The sequence below is a fragment of the Triplophysa rosa genome, linkage group LG22, assembly GCF_024868665.1.
Source record: "Triplophysa rosa linkage group LG22, Trosa_1v2, whole genome shotgun sequence".
Lineage (NCBI taxonomy): Eukaryota > Metazoa > Chordata > Actinopteri > Cypriniformes > Nemacheilidae > Triplophysa > Triplophysa rosa.
In genome coordinates this window covers 1,934,541-1,962,473 of record NC_079911.1, presented here as the reverse complement: position 1 = coordinate 1,962,473, position 27,933 = coordinate 1,934,541, and the positions used below count along the sequence as shown (strand labels likewise).

The window sequence follows — 27,933 nt, the reverse complement described above, 5'->3', positions numbered from 1 at the left end:
TAAAATATAATAGTGAGATTCGACTTCAAAAGGTTGTAGTAAAGAAAAGTTAAATGAACTAAAGCAAAATCATACCTAAAACTGTATATATTCTATTGTTGGGTGGAAACGATCGATCGCATCACGCTGTCAATCACTCTCTCTTGAACTGTGTGAACCTTCTCTTCTCACAGCAACATAGACTGAATCTGTCTATGACTCGCGCTACAGAAAGAGAACAGAAAAATGCGGATAAAAGAAATCTAATTAAATAATCCATGCTTTTATACGCTCATAAACGTATTTAAAATAACGTAATACAAACTCGCATGTGTACTGTATGTGAACAGGCAGCAGTGCTGTGCGCGCTGTGTCGCTATGAAAGCACATGTGGGCGCGAGCTGCGCACGGTAGGGCTGTGCAATTAATCGAAAATTAATTGTAATCGTCAATTTTGGCTTCAACAATCACAAAAACAAAATAATCGAGGTAAAACGATTATTGTGCCACATTCCATTTTGGAAGGATCCTCCCTTTTCTCGTGGTATAAATCCACAGCGCACCCCTTTCCTTACAGTGGTTCAGCTGTGCTATTTCTTTACATTTATTTTTCAGTTGAATTCACAGTTTAAAAGCAAAGTTATTTATTTTCTATGTTGTTTTAAAAGTTAATGAGTAATCGTGTTAAATAATCGGGATCTCAATATTGGCCAAAATAATTGTGATTTATGTTTTTTGTCATTATCGAGCAGCCCTAGCGCACGGGACGCTCCGTTCATCCTGTATATAACGGGCAAGAAATCGTATTAAACAATTTGCGCACGCGCGCATAACATCTAACGAATGTTTAAATAAATACTTGTAGCCAAACTAAATGTTGTGGTGTAACGCATTATGACTATCAACGAATACTTAAACGAATTAAATAAAACGAAAGTGAAATTAAACATTAACTCGGATGCATCTACAGTGCCAACCTAAACGAGATTTAGAGCTCGTCTTTTAGTGCAAACTCTTTCTCAGCTTCACGTCCGCCCTCCGCTATACTCGTTTTCACTTCACATATTCACACTTCACGAAACTAAAGCACGAGCACACAATATATCATTGCATTATCCCTGCATAACTGTTGATTCACTATAAGTTTGCATTATTTAAATTATGCACGTACTCACCTATTGCCAACAAAACACAGATATTTAATGGAGTTTGACTTACTGCATGTGGTTCACGACCCGCATCTTTTAGCACTGGGACCGCTTCATCTATCAGTTTCAAACCATCTGCAAATCCAACATTATATCCACTGTTTATGTAACATTCATCACCGATGCAGTGAACAAACAAACACACCTTTATAGCTAAACGAAGCATATTGATGACCAGCTCTTCCTTTCGCTCTTCTTCTTTGTGTGCATTTGCGCGGTTCCTGTGTATTTTGCATAGAAATACTACGTTATACGTCCAACTCGTTTTATTTACATTTTGCTCATGTTCAGCATTAGCATTCAATACTTGTAACAGTGTAAATAATTAGAAACAAATGTATAGTATAATGCAATGTAAGTCGCTTTGGATAAAAGCGTCTGCCAAATGCATAAATGTAAATGTAATGTAAATAAGTCAGAATGCATAAAATAGCTTTGCACCCCACCCCTTTAAAAATAATAATATATAACAAATAAATCTGATATAAATGTGCAGTCAGAGTAAACAGATGACAAATGAATCTCTAGAGATCAGATTATACATGTGACAGGTGTTATGAGGTGACGATCATGGAGTAAATTTAAGTTAAGATATACATTCTTTCATATTGTACTCGAGAGTGTGTCCGCGCTAAAACTCTTTTACTCTATGATGAGTAAACATTTATTCATGGGTATATGCATTCCTAACCATAGAGCACGATCCATACGGCAGTGGTTCTCAAACTGGGGGCTCCCAAGATGGATCCAGGGGGCCACAGATTTGATGTAATATAGAAATTTGTCTTAGATTTTATGCAATCAAACATTAGAAAAATAAGACCACCAACCAAACGTATTGATGTTCCAGCAATGTATAACTCAATATGGTTTATAAGTTAAAGATTATAAGTCTTTATTTGGGGGGGCCGCAAAGCGCTGCACTCTACACAAAGGGGCCTTACAGCGAAAATGTTTTAGAATCACTGCCATACGGATCACAGATCAACCATGATCCGTTTCACCACTACTGGAAATTTGATAAACCATCTTGTGCCTCTTTATATGCATTATGCTGTGTGTGAATGTGTTGTCTGAGCTAAAAAATGACTGATGCCAAAATGATTCGCTGACCTCATTGCACGCTTTACTGCATGACCACAACTCCCATTTGCTATGAGAAAAAATTATCATATGTAGTGTCACATGTAGACTCATGCACATGAAACACTTTTATAGACATGTGATTCGCATTCTATTAAAAGAGATGGTTTTCTGGCTTTATCTTTACACTGCCTTCAGATCAGCTGTAATTTATGCAAAGTTTGCATAAAGAAAATACATGTTGTTCCTTGTCTGATAAGAATACCACATGCCTTGTACTTTTGTCTGCTATTGCGTTGCATTTGAACATGTCCTGCATTCCTCTAACAGTGTTTTATGCTGTGTGCTGTTTCACACATCTCAAGCCACAAACTTGCACGTTGACACACGTATGAAACGTCATTAGAAAGTCTCATAAAAAGCTTTTAGTTCTCAGTTTATGACTCTGTTTTCTTGTGGGTGTTGTGAGTGTGGGACAGTAGCGTTCTTGATGCCGGATCAGGGTCACTGACCTGCGATTGGGATTCTTTCCTGGTCCACATAAAACCATTAAAAGAGACTATTTATACCACAGCTGTACAGCACTCAGTCTTGCAACTCAGTTCAGCTTTTTACAGGCAGGGTTTGGTTGCAGGATGCAGCCAGAAGTGCAGTGACTTGTGTTTTTACACCTTGTTTTGGTTTGCGAGCTAATGCGAAAAGTTAAACTTGTCTTTTTTTGGCACTGTAGAAACATGTAAGCAGAGCAGTAAATGTGTTCTTCAGAAGTTTGTGTCCATCAGTTAATTATGTGTTGTGACATAGATAATGTAGTTATATCGTCTGCCTTTGTTCTGAACACACAGCTCAACACTCCATTAATCTCAGTTGCTGTGACTGAACAATAGACACACACACACAGTTCACAAAGACTCTGTTCATTTATAGATCTGCAGATCTTTCGTTTCCTTTAGTCCAGACACAGACGTTGTTCCTGAAATTGATCTGGTTGGTCATTTTTCACACAGCATGAAATTACTGCAATTAATGTAAACGCTTGGGAGATGTAAGTAACTCTTTAGTAGTTGATAAAACTTGTATTTTAGTAGTGCAGTGTAACAGATTGTCTGTTGTTATATTTTGTCTTTAATACTTCTGAAGTCATTCTTACAGACTTTTTACTAGGGATGCACCGATCCGATACTCTGGATCAGAATTGGGGCCGATGTGGGTCTTTTTTGCTGGATTGGGTATCGGACTGACGGGTTCCATTCACATCCGATCCGTTGCGTTGCCCGTGGATCATTATGAGTCCGGGATGCTCGTGAGTGAAGCGGGTGCATTAAGCGCATCATTCTGCGTCCGCAATGAGCATGACTGTAAATAACGTAGAATCGCATTCATTAAGCGCATCATTCTGTGTCCAGGATGCGCATGAGCGAGTCTGTTCCACTCTGCATTGGAGACTTTTATACGGTGATAGTTTTGTGCAGAGATAGTAGTATCTTACTCGAGTACATTTTTTAAGTATCTGGGCCAGTATTCACAAAACATTTTATCTTACCACTAAGAGCTCTCCTAAACAGCTGTAAAAGTTTTTAGCTACGAGTTTCTACTTAAAACTTATTCACAACACTGCTGAGAGCAACTCTTACTAAGAAGCAGAAATAAATGTTAAGCTAAGAGAAAGTGCGGGGTTGACCTCGTTGCTATGGATGATGTCAGCAAGCTTACTGACAATGACCACAGTGATTGGCTGATAGAAGATGGGTCTCTGTCAGTCATTTATTCATAGGAATATTATATAATATTAGTATATAATATTAGAGGTATCACGCTGACACATTTAAATTAAGATCTAAAAATAAAAATGTACTTGTATTCAAATAAAATATTTTAATATATAATTGTTGCCATATTCAAATTAAGATTATAAAATATAGAGTTGGTTAGTTAGTAAATATTAGTAAGTTACTAATTAAACAAGTGAAGAGTTCATTTACAAAAACAGTTTTTATTGTGCATTCCAATTAATATCAATCAAACAGTTTTTTGTTTGTTTTTTTATTAAGTAACAATAACTTTAAAAAATACAGCTAACAAATACAGTAAAACAGAATAAACGCATGATAACACAATAAACATGATTTTTGAAATATTTAAAAAAGGAGTTATCTTTTGCTAAAAAAAACTGTTCATATATATGTAAAGTATATGTTCAGCTAATTGTAAGCATTTTGCCTGTCTCATAAACACAGTTAGCACATAGTCTTCATGGTTAAGCTCATTGTCATGAAATCTTTCTAAAATGTTTACGTTTCAAGGTAGACTGCCGGTGTTACAGCCATTTTAGGATTGTTGTGAGTTGGTCTTAGTGACTTAGGAGTCCTCTTCACTGCTCCTAACGTCTCACAGGTTTAGGAGCTAGTTTTAGCGCTAAAACGCTTTGTGAAATACTCTTAGCACAAAAATGTAGGAGTCCTAAAATTAGGACTGACACGCCCATTTTTAAGAGTTTTGTCAAGTTAGGAGCTACTTTTAGCCTTAAGATGTTTTGTGAATACGGGCCCTGTACTTTATGAGACTACATTGTAAGGCATTACATCACACTCCAGTACAATTTATAAATACATTTTTATATGTTTTTTACCTTTAATACAGTACTTAATTACATTGAAAAAATCCTACATTTTTACTTTTAAAAGTAAAACTACTTAAGTAAAAGAAAGTGGTAGATTTTAATGTACTCAAGGATTAAAAGGTTAAAAACAACATTTATTTATGAAATGTAATGGAGTAAAAAGCATGATGTGCTTTATTATGTAGGGAAGTATTTTTTGTCCAAAGTAAAAACACTCATATATGATATTTTCATAAGCATTTTTACTTTCAAGTACATTTGAAAATACATAAGTACTATCCACCTCTGGCAATAAAAGATACAAATATATGCAATTCTACGTTGATCAAGAAAAACAGTGCTAGTATCGGATCGGTATCGGCCGATACTCCGAATTCAGGTATCAGAATCAGATCGGCAAAGGAAAAAGTGGTATCCGTGCATCCCTACTTTTTACATTTGCATCTATCTATTTAGCAGATGGTTTTATCCAAATCCAATTACAAATGAGAAAGCATTTAACATTTTGTCTGAAGGGCTATCAATAAGTGTAGTGTACAAAGCTATGTTTACATGTAGGATTAGATCTGCTGTGTTCCCTGAATGCACTAGAGATCCCTGTGGATACAAGCATCTGCTACATTCATGAGGGTAAATGTAATAACTGTGTTTAAGAGTACGGTACAGAGAGATCACATGACAAATCACACACAGGACATGTTTCCTATGAGTGTCGTGGAAAGAGTTTACTGTTAGAAGCGTCTGAAATATTTTTACCCAAATGATCAAATTCCTTAAAGGAACACAATCACACTTCACGTTACATCAAATGTTTGTTGCTTAACTGTTCGTAGCGGATTGTGCTATGAACTGTTTTCGGTTAAAAGAATTTGCCAACCTATCTCTATTTCAAACCCTTTGATCAAAGATCTCGTTCTGTATAGTCTGTATTCTTTTTTCCCAGCATTCTCTGCTCCTGTGTTTCCCATAGCTGAGAGGTTTTTCTTAGGAATGTGTTTTTGGGACAATGTTTTTTTTTTGTTTGAAAGTGATTTCTAGCACTAGCAGCGCTTGGCTGTTACTTCAGCGATCTTAAATAACAGTGGAAAAAAAGGAACTTCTGTCCTGGTTCCTTGTTTCCCATTAAAGCTCAGACTGAAATCCCCAATTCAGCCTGTCCTGTCTGAAGACTCAAACTAAACACGCGAACATCACCACTGATTCAGCCCCACTGTTTCCAAAACCACAGTAGCACAGCACTTTCTATACAAAAAATGAATGTTGTACAAAAGAACTTCTTTATTGTCATTGTAACATGTACACGGAAATTCAAAGGAAATACAAAAGTCATTATACTGTCTATACACTTGTTTAATTTTAAGGCCTGGTTTCACAGACAACAGTTAAATTAAGCCACAAGTAAGCAATTGGACAAAGGATGTTTTAGTAGCTTTTATAAACGTACCCTATAACACAGTGGTTCTCAAACTTTTTCGTTGTAAGGCCCGCTTTGTGTAGAGTGCATCGCTTGCGGCCCCCCAAATAAAGACTTATAATCTTAAATTTAACATTTTTATTTAAACAAAAACATATTCGGTTATACAATGCTGAAACATCAATTCTTTTGTCTGGTGGTCTTATTTTTCTGATGTTTGATTGCATAAAATCTATGATCAATTTCTATATTTCATAAAATGCCACAAAATCTGTGGCCCCCCTGGATCCATCTCGGGGTCCCCCCAGGGGCCACGGCCCCCAGTTTGAGAACTACTGCTATAACAACATTACTGGTGTGCATGTGAATATGCTAAATCAGCGGGTGCTCGTGTACGACTCATGGAAACATTTACCATTTCTGTCTTTGTTAATGGTTTTTGTGCCATATTTGTTTTGCAGGAGTAGCAGCGGCACGGTCGCATAGTGTCAGTCATGGTGGCGCTGTCGCTGAAGATCGGGGTGGGGAATGTGGTGAAGACGATGCAGTTCGAGCCCTCCACGATGGTGTACGACGCCTGTCGCATCATCAGGGAGAGAGTACCAGAGGCACAGCTCGGCCAGCGTGAGTCACTCTTTAGATTTGTTTTTGTTGTTTGTTTGATGTCAAACAGAAATCCTTGAGTATGACGTCATATCCTGTTCCGTACCACGTCTGAAGAAGCTTAGTAAGTCAAGTGTAACCGAGCGGCAACCTTCCGGTCTCTCTCGTGAAATCAACACGAAAGTGACTTAAACTGCAATTCATTGACTGGCCTCTAGAGACTGGCTCCAAAAGAAGCCCATGTTAAAATGCTAACTTTATAGTAGAGAAAAACATGTTTACAGCCTGGTAAAAATGTTTTTGGTCTATATAGCTAATTTTGCCCTTTTTTATTTTTCATACCTGATCCGTTTACATTATATTAAGCCTTAAAATTCAGCATAATTAAGGGCGTGGTCACTTGAGTGACAGGTGGTTTCACCAACCAGGCATTTCAGCTCTACCCACGCCCCGCCTTTTTGCCCATTTTCGATTAACTGGGAGTGACGTGTGGTGGCGTGCTGCTAAGATGGCGATGGCCGGCTCCGCCCACTTTCAGCTTCAGAATTGCTTTTCACAAACCTATGGGTGATGTCACGGACACTGCATCCATGTTTTATACAGTCTATGGCTGTGTTCAGACTTGACTTCTTGTTTGACAAGGAAAAGTTAACAAGGTGCTTTTTAGTAAAAAAAAAAAAAACACTGGCAGCGTTTACATTTACATCTCTGCATTTGGCAGACACTTTTATCCAAAGCGACTTACATTGATTGCATTGTACTATACATTTGTTTCTGACTATGTGCAATCCCCTGGGATCAAACCCATGACCTTGGGGTTGCTAGCGCCATTCTCTAACCACTGAGCCACAGGAAAGCTACGTTTGGTTACAGACAGTTGTTGAAAGTGAAAATTAAACTTACATTTATACAAAACCATCCTCCAACAGGTTTTTCGGCCGCCATTTTATTTTTTCGAGCTTGAGCCTCCGCATGTTGTTATGGAAATGACAGGTCTCTGTCATTGGTTAGCTGTGAAAAGGGAGCTTGACGTAGGGCGTTTATTGCTGAAAAGTTGAACTTTTTTCAACCTCAAAAGATGCTCTGAGCTGCAGAAAAAGATGCCGGCGCTTGCGTTTAAAAAAGCGCTCGGGGCGTTTTTTGAAAACACGGTTTACTCCATAGGATTATAATGTAAAACAGACACTAGAAATCTGAACCCGGCGTACGAGTGTAACTTCACCACACCACAGTTGGACCGGTTTTATTGGCATTCTTGAAAGCATAGATTGTATACTGTCTCAGATTTTGCAGTTTTCTGATCATGTGTAAGCAAGATGAAGTTTATAATTCGAAGAGCAAATAGAAAAGCATATGACGTCATATTCCCTCAATTCCCTCATAATATGAGACCTCGTCTGTTATGAAATGCTATTTATAGTATTTAACACACATTCTGATGCCACTGGAAGCGACTATAATCCTAGCCTAATATCTCAGTTTTTGGCTTCTCATTGTAAAATTTCCCTCCAAAAAGTGAAGAAAAAGAAATACCTGACAAGCCAAAAATACTCCAGAAGTACGATGTAAGTTTAGTTTGCACTGCTGCACTATAATGGGAGTGTATGAGGGTGCGGCTGAGACCCAGATGTTATGTAATCACAGCGCTGCTGGACAGACTCCTCTGCATGCTTGTCCTAACCTGTGAGTCATTCGTCTCATTGACGGACGCTCTCGTCCAAACCCAACAGCTCATGTGGAATGTGCAGCAGTCTCTAACAGCTTGCCCGTCAGCGCTGGCATGTTTCGTTTAACCCCTGAGAGAAGAAGCCAGGAATGAAAATCATAGTGCAGTGGATTGTTGTGATATGAGGTGGATGTTCACGGAGACACGTTTTGGGTCAAGTTTGAGTCAATGATTCTTAATATACTTATTAGATACTATCAAACCAAGCATTGTTTTCAAAATCACCTGATGTATTGACAGACATTAGGTTTGATAGGAATAGTCTTCATGTAGCTCAGTTGGTAGAGCATTGGATGAGGTTGTGTGTTCAATTCTCAGGGAACACGTATACAGAAAGAATACTTTGAATGCATTTTTTGCTCAATGATAATCTTTCTCTCTATGATAATCTCATTTGCAACGTACATCTTAAGAAATGCCAAGTTAGCATTTGCTGCCGTGGGGGAAAAGTGATAGTTCACCCAAAAATGTTGTCATTTCAAACCTGTATGACTTTCTTTCTTTCGCAGAACACAAAAGCAGATAGTTTGAAGAATGCCGGTAACCGAAACCGTACATTGTATGGACACAAAACCAATGCAAGTGAATGGGGTCCAGTTAACAACATTCTTCAAAATATCTTCTTTTGTGTCCTGCGGAAGAAAGAAAGTCATACCGGTTTGAAATGACAAGAGGGTGTGTAAAAGATGACAGAATTTTCATTTTTGGGTGAACTATCTCTTTCAAATTCAAGCAAAACTGAGAATATTTCTTCTGACAGAAATCAAAAATCGCCTGACTGGCTCTTCCTCAGATATGCGTGTTGTTTTTGGTAACATTTAAACTAGACGCTGCTCGTCTTCTGAATCCAACGCCAGTGTAGCCCGAAATAAAAGCTCAGTCATGTGATGTGTATGAGATACCAACATTGTATGAAATGGCTTAGTAATACATTTGAATTCTTGTATATATTTCTGTAATTTCCGCCATGTTTAACCGTCCGCAGTTATCATAGTGTCATGTACTGTATCTTTTCATGCATTCAAGTCTGTTTTGAAGCTACACGGCGCTAAATAGGCAAGTTATGCACGCTAAAAGTTTGACCCGTTTTCTATGTCTCATTTAAAGGCAGGGTGGGTGATCCTGTCCAGAAATTTTTTTTGTCATGTTGGTTGGAAATCTCTTTACATCCTGATAGCAATGAAGAAGTATAGTGGTCAAGTAATATTTTTATAATTATATATCGTCTGTGAAAGGCGTATAGACCAAAAAACGTTCACCCAATCAAAACGTTCTGGCCGAACGCTGTGACTGGTCATGTGTACATTTTCAGCCAACGTATTTTGCATACCACTGCGCACCCTGTTCACGCAGACATCATACATCATCTGCACCGCAGCGCGCTCACGTCCGCTGTGTCAATGTAGGGAGAATGGCAGACAAGCAGCAACAATCAAACTTTTAAAATGGATTTAGTTTGTAATTGTTACATGGATTTACGAAATACGTTCATGTGTTTGGAGGAGGCGTGGCTTTGGACGGCGAATCGCAGAGGGTGGGATTATAATTTCAGTGCTTAAGGCTAAAGTTAGCACCTTTCCAAATCACCCTCCCCACCTATAATGTCATTTCATTTGTGTGCTATCAGCCTCATATTGAACAATCGCCCACACTGCCTTCCCAATATTACCAATGGCCATTATAAAACCCACGTGTCAACTACTTTTTTCATGTATGTTATAATATACTAGTTTTGAACGATGTAGTTTTTTTATGGCAATGTGATGGAAGGTGTTTCAAATGATTGTTCAGTGTTTTTAAATTCTGGTAAGAGCATTTCAGTTAAATCTATCTCTGGATCAGATGCTTTTACTGATTTGCTGGTCTAACTCCTCTGTCCTTCTGCAGCCAATGACTACGGTCTGTTCCTGTCAGATGAGGACCCGAAGAAAGGCATTTGGCTGGAGGCTGGCAAAGCCCTGGATTACTACATGCTTAGAAACGGGGTCAGTTTATTTACATTTTTACTCAAAAAAGTATTACCCAAATGTATTCTATTTTTAATTGCGAGAGGCTTGTTAGAAAGTCAATAAAAACATCTGTACATGTTTATTAGGATACTCTGGAGTATAAGAAGAAACAAAGACCGCTGAAGATCCGGATGTTGGACGGCACTGTTAAAACCGTAATGGTGGATGACTCCAAAACCGTCAGTGATATGCTAATGACCATCTGCGCCAGGATAGGTGAGTGACATCTCAAAGACTTAATGTGAAGACATCAGATCATAATCAGAGGTTCTCGAAAAACTATCCAGAGCACGTGAACATGTAAATCTGGCAATAAGCCATATCTGCAGTATTTGGAATATTTAGCACATCTTCAGATGTTTCAATGAAGCAACACGAAAGAAGCAGAAGATCTTTAAACATTGTGTTTCTCAGGCATCACAAATTATGACGAGTACTCACTGGTGCGTGACGTGGGCGAGGAGAAGAAGGAAGAGACCACAGGAACCCTGAAAAAAGACAAGACGCTCATGAGGGATGACAAAAAAATGGAGAAACTCAAACAGAAGCTTCATACAGATGATGAGCGTATGCTACATTTTCTCCATGTTCATTCTCAACGTGTTAAGAAGTTTGCTGAAACACCATACAGTCAGCCAAAGATTAAAATGACTTCTTGGAATCTAGTATAGTTGACTTATAGTATGTGCGTGTTTGTAGTGAATTGGTTGGATCACGGGCGGACGCTGCGAGAGCAGGGCGTGGAGGAGTCGGAGATGCTTCTTCTCAGGAGAAAGTTCTTCTACTCCGACCAGAACGTGGATTCTAGAGATCCCGTGCAGCTCAATCTGCTTTATGTGCAGGTAAAGAGCATTATGGCATCGTCAAAGGAGTATAATGAACATAAACGTGTCATTGGATGTGATTTTGTGATGCCGCACGGGCATTTGAAGTGTGGCTTTAACCATCAGGCCTAGCTTGGATACTTGGACAGATTGGTTGTATTCACATTGGGTTGTATTGTTGCATGGTACTGATGTTACTGTTCTTGCAGGCCCGTGATGACATTCTGAACGGCTCTCACCCCGTTTCCTTTGATAAAGCCTGTGAGTTTGCTGGATACCAGTGTCAGATCCAGTTTGGAGACCACAACGAGTCCAAACACAAACCAGGATTCTTAGAGTGAGCATCTCATACAAAACATCTTTATTCATCGCTTACCAGCATGAATCAATAAATGAGTTCAAATTGCTTGAAACGTTGATTCCTGCTTGCTGTGTCTCATGCAGTTTAAAAGAGTTTCTGCCTAAGGAGTACATCAAGAACAAGGGCGAGAGGAAAATCTTCCAGGTGAGATGTTCAAGCGTGCTGAGGACATGCATCCAGGGAGGATGATCCATTTATAAAAACGCTTGCAGCTTTTTGACCATTCATTGTTTTTTCCTCCTAGTGTTATGATAAAGGGACAGTTCACCCAAAAATAAAAAATTGTGTTATCATTTACTCACCTTCCAGTTGTTCCAAATCTGTATATGTAAATGTCTTTGTTCTGAAGAACGCAGGGAAAGATATTTGGAAGAATGCTTGTAACCAAACAGTTCTTGGACCCCATTGACTACCATAGTAGAAAAAATTACTACATAATTACTACATTACTACATAATTAGAAAAAAAAAATTGTTCTGTTAGCAAACTGTTTTTGGGCCCTTTTGACTACCATTGTCATTTTTCCTACTATGGTAGTCAATGGGGTCCAAGAACTGAAAGTATTCGTCCAAATATGTTTGACCAAACAAAGAAATGTATACAGATTTGGAACATCTAGAGAGTGAGTAATTTATGACACTATTTTCATTTTTGGATGAACTATCCCTTTAATGGTCTGTAAAATGTCTGTAAGTGTGTAAATAATATGAGCTGGGGGAAAAATATGCTGGGGCTGAAGTTTTCACATTCTTTAATAAAAAAATACAGAGAAGTCTTCCCTTTGCAGAATGTTTGAGAAATACGAGTACAGCCCTGCTTCACAAACATTGCATTTAACACGTTTCTTTTTGTCCCTTTAAGGCACATAAAAACTGCCAGAACATGACTGAGATCGAGGCTAAAGTCAGCTACGTCAAACTCGCCAGATCTTTAAAGACTTACGGAGTGTCCTTCTTCTTAGTCAAGGTAAATGTCAACATGTCACAAATGAGCTCTGTTATCAGGAAACAGCACTGTGCTATTGACTGCTTCATCGGACGCTTGTGTCTGACCCACAGTTAACTTCCGATTTGTGTTTGGCTAGTGTCTAATAATATAACTATTTATATTTAATTTATGTTAATATTCATTTGTATCATTATTTTACTGTATAATAATTGTATTAAATAAACGATTTGTTGAGTTTTGTTGTATGTTCATTTTATTAAATAAACAATTTGTTGAATGGGTCCTGTAGTTTGCTCGCATTGACATCTAGCGGTTGAGCTTGGTATTGCAGTCTAAATTCAAAATATTTGAGAGACAAGTTTAGCCATCTAACGGTTCTTTTCGGGGTTTTTTTGCTTGTTATCAGAAATAATCTTTTGTTTGTGAATGTGTACCGGAAGTTAAAAGTAGCCCCCGAACGTGCGCATGCGCAGTAACGTTTGTTTATGTTGTCACTTTGAAACCGTCTATAACAGTAATGTTAATATCTCTTTCAGGAAAAAATGAAGGGCAAAAACAAGCTTGTGCCGCGTTTGTTGGGCATCACTAAAGAGAGTACGATGAGAGTGGATGAGAAAACCAAAGAGGTGATTCAGGAATGGAGTCTGACCAACATCAAGCGCTGGGCGGCCTCCCCTAAGAGCTTCACCCTGGTACTAAACGAAACGTACTCATTATTGTTACGGATGCTGTGTTGTTTCACATTTACATTAGGAAAATAAAGTAATTTTATAGAAATGAACGCAGTGGATATTGTGTTAAAGTTTACAACCCTCAAAATTTCCCTGTTTAGTTAGTATTATGGTTAAGTTGTCACGAGTTTTGCCTTGTTTATATCCGGTACGTCAACATCACAGTAGTTAGTCAACTAGAATGCCTGTTACTGTTACGTTTGACCTGTGGCAGTAAGTACTAACGGTAGACAACATATCAGACAAAATTAGGAATAAATCTACATTTGGCCGCTATATAGAACATTTGCACTGTTCCTGAATGAAAAAAAACACCCAGATGTCTTGGGTCTCAGTTTTCTTGTGTGAAATGGAACATTTTACCTCAGTGTTCTACCAACAGCATTTTTACACTTTTTTTTGGAGGAACAGTACCTGAAGGGAAACATTCCAAATATTCATTTCAATTCTGATGTTTCAGGACTTTGGAGACTATCAGGATGGTTATTATTCAGTTCAGACTACTGAAGGAGAACAGATCGCACAACTTATTGCCGGCTACATTGACATTATTCTCAAAAAGGTAAAGTGCCATAAACAATATAAATCACTACAATGTGTCATGCGCATAGCACACCAATCTAAACAATCGATCACTTGGATAATATGGATAACTCCACTCTGATTGGCTGGCTTTGTCACTTGGAATATTTGCAAGTCAGAAGGTCAAGAATCTGATTATGACTAGACGAGACTTGATCTTTTGCAGCGGAGATTCTTATTGCGTGTCTTGTAACGAGGCTCGAGTTGGCAACACTTCCTGATAATCCATCAAGCGCTGGGACTAGTTTTATTTTGAATGTAACAAGTCCATGCGAAATCGTTGGATGTGAACAAACTTTGATGCCTAATCTTGCTAGAAAAAGATACAATCTGCTTTCCAGTAAAGTCCAGATGCTTGTCTCGAGCGTCTCGCTGAACTCACTTTTATCTGCAGAAAAAAAGCAAAGATCACTTCGGCCTGGAGGGAGATGAGGAATCAACTATGTTGGAAGACTCTGTCTCTCCCAAAAAGTGAGGCTCATTTTTACAGTCCTTCATGTTATGTACGTGATGGGACGAAGTCTAGTGTGGTGTTATTCATTGTGACATCTCAAAGTCTCAGCTGTGGATTTCATGAGTGATGGTGTTTCAGATCGACCGTACTCCAGCAGCAGTTTAATAAAGTTGGGAAGGTGGAAACCGGCTCCGTGGCTCTGCCAGCCATCATCCGCTCGGGTGCAGGAGGTCCAGAGAGCTTTCATATGGGCTCTATGCCCCAGGCCAAACAACATGTCACCAGCGGGCAGATGCACAGAGGACACATGCCCCCTCTGGTCAGATACATGTTTACAGGCTTATACAAAACACTTCTCTTATACCTGAAACCTTAAAGTACACAACTAAACAATGACTTTGGCTGTCCTGTGATGTGTGTTTCAGACGTCAGCTCAGCAGGCTTTAACCGGCACCATTAACTCCAGTATGCAGGCGGTACGGGCGGTCCAGGCTTCTCTCGATGAGTTAGACTCGCTTCCTCCTCTGGGCACTGATGCTGTAAGATACAATATTATTCCACATCTCTTCAGATTGTATTTGTGGTATGTAGAATGTTAAAACATGCGATAAGCCTCTCGCTTTTGGCTTTAGTTTGTATTGTTTTGTTCAAATGCAGACAAAACACAAATGATATTAACAATTGGGAAAGGAAAAAGGGGTTATATTTTGCGATGGCATTCCACGCCACTCATCAGCTTGCTGTCTTTCTGTCATCTAGGCATCTCAAGCTTGGAGGAAGAACAAAATGGACGAGTCTAAGCATGAAATCCACTCTCAGGTGGACGCCATCACCGCAGGAACGGCCTCTATGGTCAATCTGACCGCAGGTGACGCCTCACAAACACTCCACAGGCAGCAGCTGTTTGTCCTGAGTTCACGTTCACATAAGTTTCTTCCTCAGGTGACCCAGCGGAGACGGATTACACTGCTGTGGGCTGTGCCGTCACCACCATCTCCTCCAACCTGACGGAGATGTCTAAGGGTGTCAAACTTCTGGCGGCGCTGATGGAGGATGAGGGAGGAAACGGACAACAGCTGCTGGGAGCTGCTAAGAACCTGGCGTGTGCTGTGTCCGAGATGCTCAAGACCGCTCAGCCCGCAAATACTGAGGTATTACCGTAGTAGTATTCTTGTAACGAAGTTGCCAAATTCTCTAGTCACACCCATGAATCAGGGGTGCTATTAATTGCTGTAAGACTTCTGTCCCTGCAGGATTTTGCGATGGCAGAATTGAACACATAATCAAACAAAATCTGCGGCAACAAAATTTTGAGATTGTCGCAGGTTTTCTGCTTGACATCCATTAAAAAACTAGCCTCTGGTCTCCTTTCCTGCGTTCCGCTGAAGCCAAGGCGTCAGCATTAGCCGTTACGCTTTTTTGGCTAAAGGTTACAGGATTTCCATCTAGTGGCTTTGAGTCAAGTCAGCCTCACCGACTCGTGTGTCACGTTCTTAAACAATTCGCCTGGAAACAACGCAAAGCCATCTGATGTACGAAGAAAGCTGTCATGTTAATAATGGTGACAATGAACATTCATCACGATCAACTAAACGCTGATTTCTTAAAGCTATGCATAGCTTAAAGGTTCATGGCATAAACTCATTAACGTTGTTGTAAACTTTTCCACAACCATAAACATGAAGCGGCATTAGACAAAACGTGATTGGTTGCTTGACCTGTCAGTCAGAATGGTCTGTTGGGCGGGCCTTGGCGACTTAAAGCGGTATGAGTTTGCTGCATGTTGCCTTTTAATCATAGGAAATTAATAAGTAATGTTTTTGCAGGTGGTAGTTTTAAAAAAGAACCCTGCTTGCCAATTCAAGTAGGTTTTTTTTACTTTATCCGATAAACAAAGCCGCTCCAAAATCAAGACTTTTTGTCCACAGAAATAAAAAATCTCCAAAATCCTGTGGGGACTGACTCTCTGAACATCGCTGTAATCGGTTTTGCAGAATAAATGAACTCTGTTTAATGTGAGTTACAGTGCCATAGGTGGCCGCTAGGTGTCAGCACAGTGTTAAAAAGCGTTTTAATTTAACAAAGAGATAGCAGATATTCCAGTATTCATGTTTCCTGTAATATCCGTTTGTTGATACGAGTGTGTGTGTGTGTGTGTGTGTGTTTTCAGCCACGTCAGAACCTCCTGCAGGCGGCAGGTAATGTGGGTCAGGCCAGCGGTGAACTCCTGCAGCATATCGGAGAGTCCGATGCCGATCAGCACTTCCAGGTCTCGCGCGCGCGCGCGCACGCACACACACACACACACACACACACACACACACTGGTACTATGAGTGTAATACATTAACCTGTGTGTTCTCATCAGTCTGTAGGTACAGCAGCATTCATACAATCCAGATGGACACTCCCTTATAGTCATATACTGGTAACAAAACGTAGAACAAGAAATTGATATTCACCAGCCAATCATGCAAATGAGTCTTGAATCGAGCATAGTCATTTTTATTTAATGCATTATTTGATAATTACATTTTAATGGAGATTGTGATGGATATATGCATGACACACAAGAAATAACAGGGTAATGGGTCACTAGACTCTTATTGTGGAGTGTTCTGTACTCCCATCATTCCATTGAAAATCAATCATTTTATTCAATTTGTTTCTCTGCATGGGAGTCCTGCCTTAGAGATGTTTCACAAATTTGCTCTCATAATGATGAAATAACCCTGTGGACAGACTCCAGACACTGGATTCAGAAACTCATATGAGTGTATAGAAGAGCATTTCTGCTAAACCCATCGACTTCCATAATACTGTGCATGACGGGATCATTTGTTTTTACATACTCGGGGAGGAATTTAAATCGTTTTTTTCTCAAATTGATAATGAATGAAAGATCATGATTGATAGTGAGGATTTTCTAGATGGATCTGAATGTGTCTCACGTTCACCGTCACAACAATCGTGCAGTTTAAATGCAGATTTGTAATATTGTTTGTCAGCTAAGTAATAATAACAAGTAATGGGATTCTGAAAGTTAATCCCAAGAATTTCACCAGTCATATTGTTCTAAACAGAACCACTAGTTTTATCTCTTATCACTCTTAACACAGCCTATGTGGGGAAGGGGAAAGGTTGTGATACGCTCATGGGCACATTTAATGGCCTTATATGGAGCAGACACTTATCAAAAAAGCACATTTGTGACCACAGTTGAAGTTTAATGGAAACATGTGTAACCGCCCTGTGTTTATACACTCACATAACTGTACAGTTTACTCAATCTGTTATATATGTCTGTATAAGAACAGTATAAGCATTACTTGCTATATAAACTCAAATACAGTACTGGTGGATAGACTCAACAATCATTCTACTCATTCAAAACACAATCGTCATTTTAATTGAAGATATACACAGTAATTTGATGTTTAATCAAGGTTTAATTGCCGTTATAGTGATGTCTATTATCGATGCAGATTGTGAGTGTTGTTGAGTAAGTCTGAAGGTTGATGTCGTGTGTTTGCAGGATATGTTGATGCAGTTGGCGAAGGCTGTGGCGAATGCGGCCGCCGCTCTGGTGTTAAAGGCTAAGAACGTTGCTCAGAAAACTGAAGACTCAACCCAACAGAACCGAGTGATCGCTGCTGCCACCCAGTGTGCCCTCTCCACATCACAGCTAGTGGCCTGCACACGGGTGAGACACCACGCTCATGTCTCACTGGCCTTTAGAACTCGACTGAAAGTTTAGATTTGAGGACAGTTCGTGTAGTGTTTTTTTGCTTTATGAGTAAGTAAACGAATGCAGTTCTTCATATTTCTGCTCTCCACACAGATAAGGAGACATTTAAATTCCAGTTTTTGGAAGGATCAGCATTTGGTCTTTGACATATCAAACAAAAAATAGCTGTGCATAATTAAATATGTTTTAACGGCAAATAATCAGCAGTTAACACATGTTAGTGCGAGTTGCTCCAAGTTGACCCGATGCTTGTGTTTGTGTTGTGCAGGTAGTGGCGCCCACCATCAGCTCACCTGTCTGTCAGGAACAGCTCATCGAGGCTGGAAAGCTGGTGGCGAAGTCCGTGGAGGGCTGCGTGGAGGCGTCACAGGGGGCGACCAATGACGAGCAGCTGCTCAGACAGGTGGGCGTGGCCGCCACTGGTGTTACCCATGCTCTCAATGAGCTCCTGCAGCACATCAGACAGTACGCTAGCGGAGGACAGCCAATCGGACGTCACGGTGAGGCTACCGACCGCATCCTGGATGTGACGGATAACATCTTCAGCTCAATGGGAGACGCAGGTATGACGGGAGGCGGGGAATGAGCTATTGTAGGGACTGATAACTTGAAGGTTGCAGCAGCTGGGGGGGTGTAGCGATGTTCACATTTTTTCTTTACAGTAACATGTGCAGATAAACAAAGCGCACAGAAACGTTGATTAAACCATTTTGATTACACGTTGACTTTGTAGGTGAGATGGTGCGTCAGGCACGGATATTGGCTCAGGCCACCTCTGATTTGGTTAACGCCATCAAGGCAGACGCGGAGGGCGAGTCCGACCTCGAGAACTCGCGCAAACTCCTCTCTGCAGCCAAACTGCTCGCCGACGCCACCGCCAAAATGGTGGAGGCTGCCAAGGTAAGATGCGAAACCATCAGTGTGTGTTAGCGTGACTGGGTCTGAATGCGGAGCGCTAACGGTTGCCGCTGTGTGTGTGACGGCAGGGCGCCGCTGCGAACCCAGACAGCGAGGAACAGCAGCAGAAACTGCGTGAGGCTGCAGAGGGTCTGCGCATGGCCACCAACGCAGCCGCGCAGAACGCCATTAAAAAGAGACTGGTCAACAAACTAGAGGTGAGGACATATCACACTCGCTATTTTGATGCTGTATCCAATCACATGGAGTCTGCGTTAAAAGATGGAGCTTTGATATATTTGTGTTGTTTGTTTTTGTCAGAATGCAGCGAAACAAGCCGCCGCGGCCGCCACTCAGACTATAGCCGCTGCCCAGAATGCTGCTTCCTCCAATAAGAACCCCGCAGCCCAGCAACAGCTCGTACAGAGCTGCAAGGTGAGTGACGCCCACTTCCTGTTTCTGTAGGATCAAAACAAGTTCACATGAGCAATAATACATCATGATTTATAATCATTTTGTTTTCTTTGGAATTCTTTGGAATAATGATTTTGCATTAAGGAAACTGAAATGTGTCTTGTTGGTTTGATTGACAGGCGGTGGCGGATCAGATCCCTCAGCTTGTTCAGGGTGTGAGAGGCAGTCAGGCTCAGCCCGACAGCCCCAGTGCTCAGCTCGCTCTGATCGGAGCCAGTCAGAACTTCCTTCAGGTTCTCTTCATACCTTCACTTCCTGTAATTAAGAGCCGATGTGTATGGTTTGTGCTCACGTCTGTTGTGTTCACTGGCAGCCCGGAGCCAAGATGGTGACCGCGGCCAAAGCCACGGTTCCCACCATCAGCGACCAGGCGTCTGCCATGCAGCTCAGTCAGTGTGCCAAAAACCTGGCCAGCGCTCTGGCTGAACTCCGCACCGCGGCCCAGAAGGTACAGTGGCAGCATGTTATAGCCAAAGATCTTAATGTCGTTTGTGTGCATCAAAGTCTTCCAGTCGTTGTTTCAATGAACGAGTTAAAAATGTCTCGTCAGGCTCAGGACACGTGCGGCCCTCTGGAGATTGATAATGCTCTCACAGTGGTCCGCGGGCTGGAGAGAGACATGCAGGAGGCTAAAGCTTCAGCCGCCCAGGGCAAACTCAAGCCTCTGCCCGGAGAAACCGTGAGTGTCATGCATACACACGTTTACAGGCCTGCAGATTGATGCACATTATTTGTGCACGTCATATGAAAGGGTTCTGACGTGTGCTTTCTGTGTTTAGTTGGAGAAATGCTCGCAGGATTTGGGCTCCGGCACTAAAGCTGTAAGCTCTGCTATCGCTCAGCTGCTCAGCGAAGCTACACAAGGCAATGAGAACTACACAGGTAACTCCATCCATCCAGTGAAAACTAACAGACCCGTCGTGTTGCGGATGATCAGCATGTGTCGGTGTGTTTTGCAGGCATGGCTGCTCGTGACGTGGCTCAGGCTCTGCGTTCACTGGCGTCCGCTGCCCGTGGAGTCGCCGCCAATACAGAAGACCCTCAAGCTCGTAACGCCATACTGGACTGCGCCGGAGACGTCATGGACAAGTCTGCCAGCCTCATCGAGGAGACCAAGAGAGCCGTCGCCAAGCCGGGAGACCCAGACAGTCAGCAGAGACTGGCCCAGGTTCAGCTCGACTTCAGTACTTCATAATGAAAGCTAAATTCAGTAACGAAACCTCCCTGGTAATTACGGATGGGAGATTTGGTTCATTATTGTGAGAAGATAATGGCCTGCCGTGTGTCTAGGATTGGGATCAATGGACTTTTGCTTGATGATGGATGTGTGTGTGTTTTCTCAGGTGGCCAAAGCTGTGTCTCAGGCGCTGAACCGCTCTGTCAACTGTCTGCCCGGTCAGAGAGACGTGGATAACGCCATCAGAACTGTAGGAGAAGCCAGCAAGAAACTCCTGTCTGATAAAGTGAGTCCTGGGATCATTTTAGACATTCAGATTGACAGTGTCTTTGTTTTTATTCCTTCCCTCTTTTTTGGTTCAGGCGCTGAGAACGGACATACATTATTCAGTGAACATCAACCAATTGTCGTTGGAAAAATATTCAAATAGATTTTAACAACGGCTTCATTTGATTTTGGATGATATTCACACATCGGATGTGTTTTCAGTTTCCGGCGAGTGGGAAGAACTTCCAGGAAGCTCAGGCCAATCTGAACGAGGCGGCAGCCGGACTGAACCAGTCAGCCAATGAGCTCGTGCAGGCATCGCGCGGCACCACCCAGGACCTAGCCAAAGCCTCCGGAAAGTTCGGTCAGGACTTCAATCACTTCCTGCAGGCTGGAGTGGACATGGCTGGACAGTCCCAAGTATGGAATGTTGTTTGATTTAATATAAATTGGTGTTGGGAATCTTTAAAAGTTTAAATAGACAGTTGAGCGATGTCTTCTCTTGTTCTTTGGTGTAGTCTAAAGAGGACCAGAGTCAAGTGGTCACCAACCTCAAGACCATCTCCATGTCCTCCAGTAAACTCCTGCTGGCCGCTAAAGCTCTGTCCACCGACCCCAACTCACCCAACATGAAAAACCAGCTCGCCGCTGCCGCTCGGTTAGAAAATCTATCTCATGTCTTTATGCCTGTCTTGTTCCAACATATTGCACATTTACTAAGACCTACACACAAGTTTCAAAACTAATTGATTCTAATATCAGGGACATTTACTTTACAGAAATGTAACCAGTTCAAATGAAAACTCTTGTTATAAGTTCAGCAATGACAGTTCTTTAGATATCAAATGTTCCACAGGGCTAACCCAGAGTACCATCAGTACCTTGGCTGCTGTGGTGAGCTGTGTTTGTTTTAAGAGTTTGTCATGAGATGCTGTGTGGGCAGGCAGGTAGTGGGATGGCAGGTTAATGCGTCACTACACTCATATTTGTTACATAGGCACTTTTATACACATCTGTGTTAGAATGAGCACAATTATGTAATGGGTAACTATAGAAGCACAGCTGTGTGTGTGTGTGTGTGTGTGTGTGTGTGTGTGTGTGCGTGTGTGTGTGCGTGTGTGTGTGCGTGTGCGCGTGCGTGTGCGCGTGTGTGAGAGATAGAAATCCCAGCTGTTAATGGCTTTTCACAGCTCGCACTATGAAAACTCTCATTCTTTACAGCATCTGAGCGGTAGAGAGAGAGAGAGCGAGTGTGTGTGTGTGTCAGTGCGTGGTAACACACGTGGGTGGGATATTACTCACAGCTCTCTCTCTTTTACACTGTTTCATATCTCTTCGATGTGTTTCTTTCTCTTATGTCTCTCTGATGTCTCTTTCTCCGTAGCGCCGTGACAGACAGCATTAATCAGCTGATCAGCATGTGTACCCAGCAGGCACCGGGACAGAAGGAGTGTGACAACGCTCTGCGCGAGCTCGAGGTTCTTCTCTTACTTTCTCATTTCATCTGCATCAGTTATTCTGTTGATGATGTTTTCGTTCATCTTTGAATATGAATCATTTGGGCTATATCGTTGTATATAGGTGTTGTTATGAACGTCAGCAGTAGTACAGAAGCTTCAGCGACAGTGTTTGTAGGGCATTATTTTTAGATTTGTTCTGGAGTAGTAAACTTCTGCAACTCGTTTAACGCAATCCGTTGTGTGTGTGCAGACGGTTGGAGGAATGCTGGAGAACCCCACAGAAGCAGTCAATGATCTGGGCTACTTTGACTGTATTGACAGCGTTATGGAGAACTCAAAGGTGCCACCGGCATTCATTCATTCTTCCTGCCAATGAAACAAACTTGACTTGTGTGTTAACGTTTATGTGTGTTTGTGTGCAGATTTTGGGTGAAGCCATGGCTGGGATTTCCCATAATGCCAAGAACAGTAACTTACCAGAGTTTGGAGACTCTGTCAGTTCAGCATCTAAAGCGTTATGTGGCCTCACTGAGGCGGCCGCTCAGGTGAAAACTATCTTAGGTTTTCTCTATAATGAGTTATTTACACCATAGCAACACAAAGAGACACGATTGAAAATGTACCTTAAAAATGTCCTGAGATCTCTTTTACTTTTACTCTTCTCTTCTGTGCTCTTTCCATCTTGGATTTAGCTTTGGTTGCATAAAGCAGAAACTCATATTGAGTTTGAAAGGGAATCATATTGAAGCGCTTTATTTATCATGTTGACTGACTGATGGATCTGTCACTCATAGGGGGCGTATCTGGTGGCTGTTTCTGACCCGAACAGTCACGCTGGGCAGAAGGGTCTTGTGGACCCCTCTCAGTTTGCCAGAGCCAAACAGTCCATCCAGATGGCCTGTCAGAACCTTGTGGATCCGGCGTGCACTCAGTCCCAGGTATAAGAGTCTTGCCTTCGAGATCACAATTTCCAGTCTTTTCAAGCCAAATAGAAGTGCCACGTGTTTAGAAAGGGGATTGAAACAGCTCTTGACCCAGTTTTTAATCCAAATATCAATGGATTTGTATTATTTGATCCACAACACAATCACACATGTCATGTAAACTAACTTCACTAACTCTCATGCGTCTTTATTTCCCAAGGTCCTCTCTGCCGCCACGATTGTTGCCAAACACACTTCGGCTCTGTGCAACGCCTGCAGACTGGCCTCCTCCAAAACATCCAACCCTGTTGCTAAGAGACAGTTCGTCCAGAGTGCCAAAGAGGTGGCAAACAGCACCGCCAACCTCGTCAAGTCCATCAAAGTGGGTTGAAAAACTAGCGTCTGTTTCTGGTCTAGAGCGTTTGCAAGAATATAACCGTGCATTTGTGCTGTGGTGTCAGGCACTCGATGGAGCTTTCAACCAGGAGAACAGACAGAAGTGTAAGGAAGCCACTGGGCCACTCATCGAGGCTGTGGATAACCTAACCGCCTTCGCTTCCAACCCGGAGTTTGCCAGCGTTCCTGCTCAAATCAGCCCGGAGGTGCGTCACTCACAACTTGATGCTTCGCAGTGCTGATTTACTTTTAGCTTATCAACAACGTTGTGCGATCTGTGATTGTAGGGTCTGGCAGCGATGGAGCCCATCGTAGCAGCTGCTAAGACCATGCTGGAGAGTTCTACAGGTTTGATCCAGACGGCCCGTTCGCTGGCGGTCAACCCCAAAGACCCACCCAAATGGTCTGTTCTTGCCGGACACTCCAGAACTGTGTCCGACTCCATAAAGAAACTCATCACCAACATGAGGTATCACGCACCAGCTCCACAAGGTTAGAAAGCGTAAGTTATCAGAGGTATTTTACATTTGAGTTTGTGATCACGTGTGATGTTCTCAGGGAAAAGGCTCCAGGTCAGAGGGAGTGCGACGACGCCATCGAGGTTCTTAATAACTGCATGCGTGAGGTGGACAAGGCCTCGCTGGCAGCCATCAGCCAACAGCTCACACCTAGAGATGACATCTCGCATGAGGTGAGGCTTCACAACACTCACAAGCTGCAGCGTTGATGTTCGGCATCATCAGAATACTTCGACCGTCTTAAGCTGCGTTATGACTGCCAGTGACTGTGTCGCTGTGTGTCGCCAGTAAGCTGTGTGTCGCCAGTCTCTTGCTAAGGGGTCGTTAGAAGGCGTTCCTAACTTTGATTGTCCTAGAAACCTTTATAAACCAACCCTGCAGTAACAGACGAGAGACGGCTGACGTGAGCTCCGCTGCTGTACTCCTATTGGTAGTCGCTCCCGAAAGTCGCTCATCATTTGCATAAGGTTGAGCAAATCACAACTTTGTTGAGACGCTAGACACGCCCACTTCCTGTCGCCAACGGTCACTGTCGCCGTGTCGCTGGATGTCGATAGGCTACCATTGAAATGAATGACATCACCTCGCTTTGTCGCTGGCGGTCTGAACAGGGCTTTACATTCGTACAGGCGACCACACCCCACACTCACGCCATAGTTGAAACGTTAATATCATAAAATCTGCAAATGTAACAAATGACAAACCTTGTAAATGTGAATTGTTGTGTTGTTGTAGGCTCTGCATGAGCAGATGGCGGCATCCGTACATGAGATCAGTAACCTGATTGAACCGGTAGCCATTGCAGCCCACGCAGACGCCTCTCAGCTGGGTCATAAGGTAACACCGCTCAGCCCTCACTCTTCAGTTGAGAGATCTCCCAGGGTTTCTCTAGCGGAGAATGAACGAGTGCTGTTCTCTCACAGGTGTCTCAGATGGTCAGCTACTTCGAGCCATTGATCATTGCTGCCATCGGTACAGCGTCTAAGATCGTGAACAGCCAGCAGCAGATGAACGTCCTGGATCAGACGAAGACCCTAGCTGAGTCCGCCCTACAGATGCTGTATACCGCCAAAGAGGCCGGAGGAAACCCCAAGGTGAGACCACATCAAGATGTTCATGAGATGGATCGTGATGTGATGTTTATTACATCCGCTCTCACACATGATGACTTCCAAACTTAGAGGACGGTGTGCGTGTTGTGTCTGCAGGCGGCTCACACACAGGAGGCTCTAGAGGAGTCTGTTCAGATGATGAAGGAGGCTGTGGATGATCTGGCCGCGACTCTGGCGGAGGAGGCCAGCGCTGCAGGAGCCGTGGGTGGCATGGTCAATTCCATCACTCAAGCCATTAACAAAATGGAAGACGGTCCGGCTTTCGAACCTGAAGGGACGTTTGTGGATTATCAGACCACCATGGTGAAGACGGCCAAAGCCATCGCTGTCACTGTTCAGGAAATGGTAAGGACGGCAAAACTAGAGGTTCAGTTTAGGTTCAACTACAGGGCTGTAAATAGGAAAAGTTGAAGATTTAGGATGATTTCACTGTAGAGCAGAATATTTTATTGAAGTTGAATTCTCTTCATAATGTTTTGTGAATCTGGGTGTCACATGTCCTTGAGTCAAAAGCGTAACATCAGGTTATTTCAGTATTAAATTTGTAATTACGACAAGGAATTTGTTAATTCCTTTTGTTAAGGAGTACTTGTGGTTATTTTAAACCAGAGCTTAAATTGTAGTTTGTTTATTTTTTCAAAACTGTTATGTTGATGTGTCATATTACAATATACAGTACATTTGCTGTTACCAGGTGACCAAATCCAACAACAACCCTGATGAGCTGGGCGGTCTGGCCAATCAGCTGACCACAGAGTTTGGTGACCTGGCGTCAGAGGCCAGATGTGCTGCCTTGACTGCAGAGAGTGATGAGGTAACCACCCGTACAGATTCCTCTCTTCCGTCAGAAACATGAGTTGATCATGACCCCTGCTAGTATGTCAAATCACTGCTATTGTGTTGTTTATTTTTCCAGATCGGCTCTCACATCAGGAAACAGGTGACAGAATTGGGTTACAGCTGTACTGGTCTGGTGAGCAAAGCTGGTGCTCTGCAGTGCAGTCCCAACGACTCCTACACCAAGAAAGAGCTCATCGACAGCGCACGCAAAGTCTCTGAGAAGGTGACATGTAACATTCTGTTCTTAAATCTCTCCTTCATCAGCAGACGTAGCTGTTCTTTAATTTAACGTCTGTGTTCTTGTCTCACAGGTGTCTCACGTGTTGGCCGCTCTTCAGGCAGGTAATCGCGGTACTCAGGCCTGCATCACTGCCGCCAGCGCCGTGTCGGGCATCATCGCCGATCTGGACACCACCATCATGTTCGCCACGGCAGGAACTCTTAACCGAGAGAACGCCGAGACGTTTGCAGACCACAGGTGCTGGACTACACCTGTCCTCAGTTAATTTGTTACATGCAGATTGTCTACTGGACATTATAATGGCCATAATAAAAAACTGGTCAAGTTTGAGGACAAACTGTATGTTGGCTTGACAAAGCCTGGCCTGAAATTCCCTTACGAAAATTAACCATGATAAAAGTGTAGTAACCATGTTTTTTGGTGAAGCTTATTCATTACTTTTGGCAAAACCATGGTTTTACTACAGTAACCATGTTTTTTTAGTTTTATTTTAGCATGTAAATGTCTGCTGTTTTGTAAATGTAAAAACTAATGTAAAAAAATGTAAAACTGTTTGCATGAGGTGTTTGATAGTTTTCTGTGTTTTGTGTTGTGGTAGAGAGCACATCTTGAAGACGGCTAAAGTTCTGGTGGAGGACACAAAGCTGTTGGTGTCTGGAGCGGGAGCAAGTCAAGAGAAACTGGCTCAAGCGGCTCAGTCCTCTGTCAACACCATCACTAAACTGGCTGATGTGGTCAAACTGGGAGCAGCAAGTCTGGGTTCTGAAGACCCTGAGACGCAGGTACAGCCATTAAAACACGCTCAGTCCTGCTGTCCTGCTCATGTTTGTGTTTAGCAACCGAATCCTCTGCATTCAGCTGTTTCTATGGCAACACTCAATAATTCATCTCATATTCCACAGGCTTGTGTGTTCAAGGGATATTAAAGAAGATACATAATCTTCAGACTAAAAAAGGGTCTCATTTTGATGGTGCCTTGCTGTTGCTTTATGCGAGTTGTGTTGCGTGTCGTCTCTGTCAGGTGGTTCTGATCAACGCAGTGAAGGATGTGGCGAAGGCTCTGGGTGATCTGATCAGTGCCACTAAAGCAGCCGCTGGTAAACCTCATGATGATCCAGCCATGTTACAACTCAAGAACTCTGCTAAGGTACAGAAACACTTGGCCTCACTGACACACACACTCATTTTGAATGCTGCATTACGGATGATTGTTTCTTCAGGTGATGGTGACAAACGTGACGTCCCTGCTGAAGACGGTGAAGGCCGTGGAGGACGAGGCCACTAAGGGAACGCGAGCTCTGGAGGCCACCATAGAGCACATCAAACAGGAACTGACTGT

At 42.3% G+C, this 27,933-nt stretch overlaps 1 protein-coding gene across 2 annotated transcripts in view; it reads left to right on the top strand.

The window, feature by feature from the left end:
* The window catches only part of tln1 (talin 1), a 74,443-nt gene that overhangs the window by 40,302 nt on the left and 6,208 nt on the right, over positions 1–27,933 (top strand). For both annotated transcript variants that reach the window (XM_057320771.1, XM_057320772.1), the window contains exons 2-47: positions 6,766–6,928; positions 10,521–10,618; positions 10,729–10,858; positions 11,057–11,209; positions 11,342–11,484; positions 11,676–11,803; positions 11,911–11,971; positions 12,689–12,793; positions 13,312–13,467; positions 13,967–14,068; positions 14,483–14,559; positions 14,681–14,861; positions 14,968–15,081; positions 15,302–15,410; positions 15,485–15,693; positions 16,713–16,811; positions 18,077–18,244; positions 18,558–18,852; positions 19,023–19,189; positions 19,276–19,404; positions 19,508–19,621; positions 19,780–19,893; positions 19,974–20,108; positions 20,211–20,339; positions 20,440–20,542; positions 20,620–20,828; positions 21,004–21,123; positions 21,327–21,524; positions 21,623–21,762; positions 22,489–22,582; positions 22,815–22,904; positions 22,987–23,109; positions 23,359–23,502; positions 23,708–23,869; positions 23,949–24,089; positions 24,171–24,352; positions 24,442–24,574; positions 25,137–25,238; positions 25,325–25,495; positions 25,610–25,858; positions 26,208–26,327; positions 26,430–26,576; positions 26,665–26,831; positions 27,193–27,376; positions 27,616–27,741; positions 27,815–27,931. In XM_057320771.1, the coding sequence (XP_057176754.1) occupies positions 6,799–6,928; positions 10,521–10,618; positions 10,729–10,858; positions 11,057–11,209; positions 11,342–11,484; positions 11,676–11,803; positions 11,911–11,971; positions 12,689–12,793; positions 13,312–13,467; positions 13,967–14,068; positions 14,483–14,559; positions 14,681–14,861; positions 14,968–15,081; positions 15,302–15,410; positions 15,485–15,693; positions 16,713–16,811; positions 18,077–18,244; positions 18,558–18,852; positions 19,023–19,189; positions 19,276–19,404; positions 19,508–19,621; positions 19,780–19,893; positions 19,974–20,108; positions 20,211–20,339; positions 20,440–20,542; positions 20,620–20,828; positions 21,004–21,123; positions 21,327–21,524; positions 21,623–21,762; positions 22,489–22,582; positions 22,815–22,904; positions 22,987–23,109; positions 23,359–23,502; positions 23,708–23,869; positions 23,949–24,089; positions 24,171–24,352; positions 24,442–24,574; positions 25,137–25,238; positions 25,325–25,495; positions 25,610–25,858; positions 26,208–26,327; positions 26,430–26,576; positions 26,665–26,831; positions 27,193–27,376; positions 27,616–27,741; positions 27,815–27,931 (6,468 nt within the window). In that variant the 5' untranslated portion in view covers positions 6,766–6,798. The remainder of the gene's footprint in view (positions 1–6,765; positions 6,929–10,520; positions 10,619–10,728; positions 10,859–11,056; positions 11,210–11,341; positions 11,485–11,675; positions 11,804–11,910; positions 11,972–12,688; positions 12,794–13,311; positions 13,468–13,966; positions 14,069–14,482; positions 14,560–14,680; positions 14,862–14,967; positions 15,082–15,301; positions 15,411–15,484; positions 15,694–16,712; positions 16,812–18,076; positions 18,245–18,557; positions 18,853–19,022; positions 19,190–19,275; positions 19,405–19,507; positions 19,622–19,779; positions 19,894–19,973; positions 20,109–20,210; positions 20,340–20,439; positions 20,543–20,619; positions 20,829–21,003; positions 21,124–21,326; positions 21,525–21,622; positions 21,763–22,488; positions 22,583–22,814; positions 22,905–22,986; positions 23,110–23,358; positions 23,503–23,707; positions 23,870–23,948; positions 24,090–24,170; positions 24,353–24,441; positions 24,575–25,136; positions 25,239–25,324; positions 25,496–25,609; positions 25,859–26,207; positions 26,328–26,429; positions 26,577–26,664; positions 26,832–27,192; positions 27,377–27,615; positions 27,742–27,814; positions 27,932–27,933) is intronic.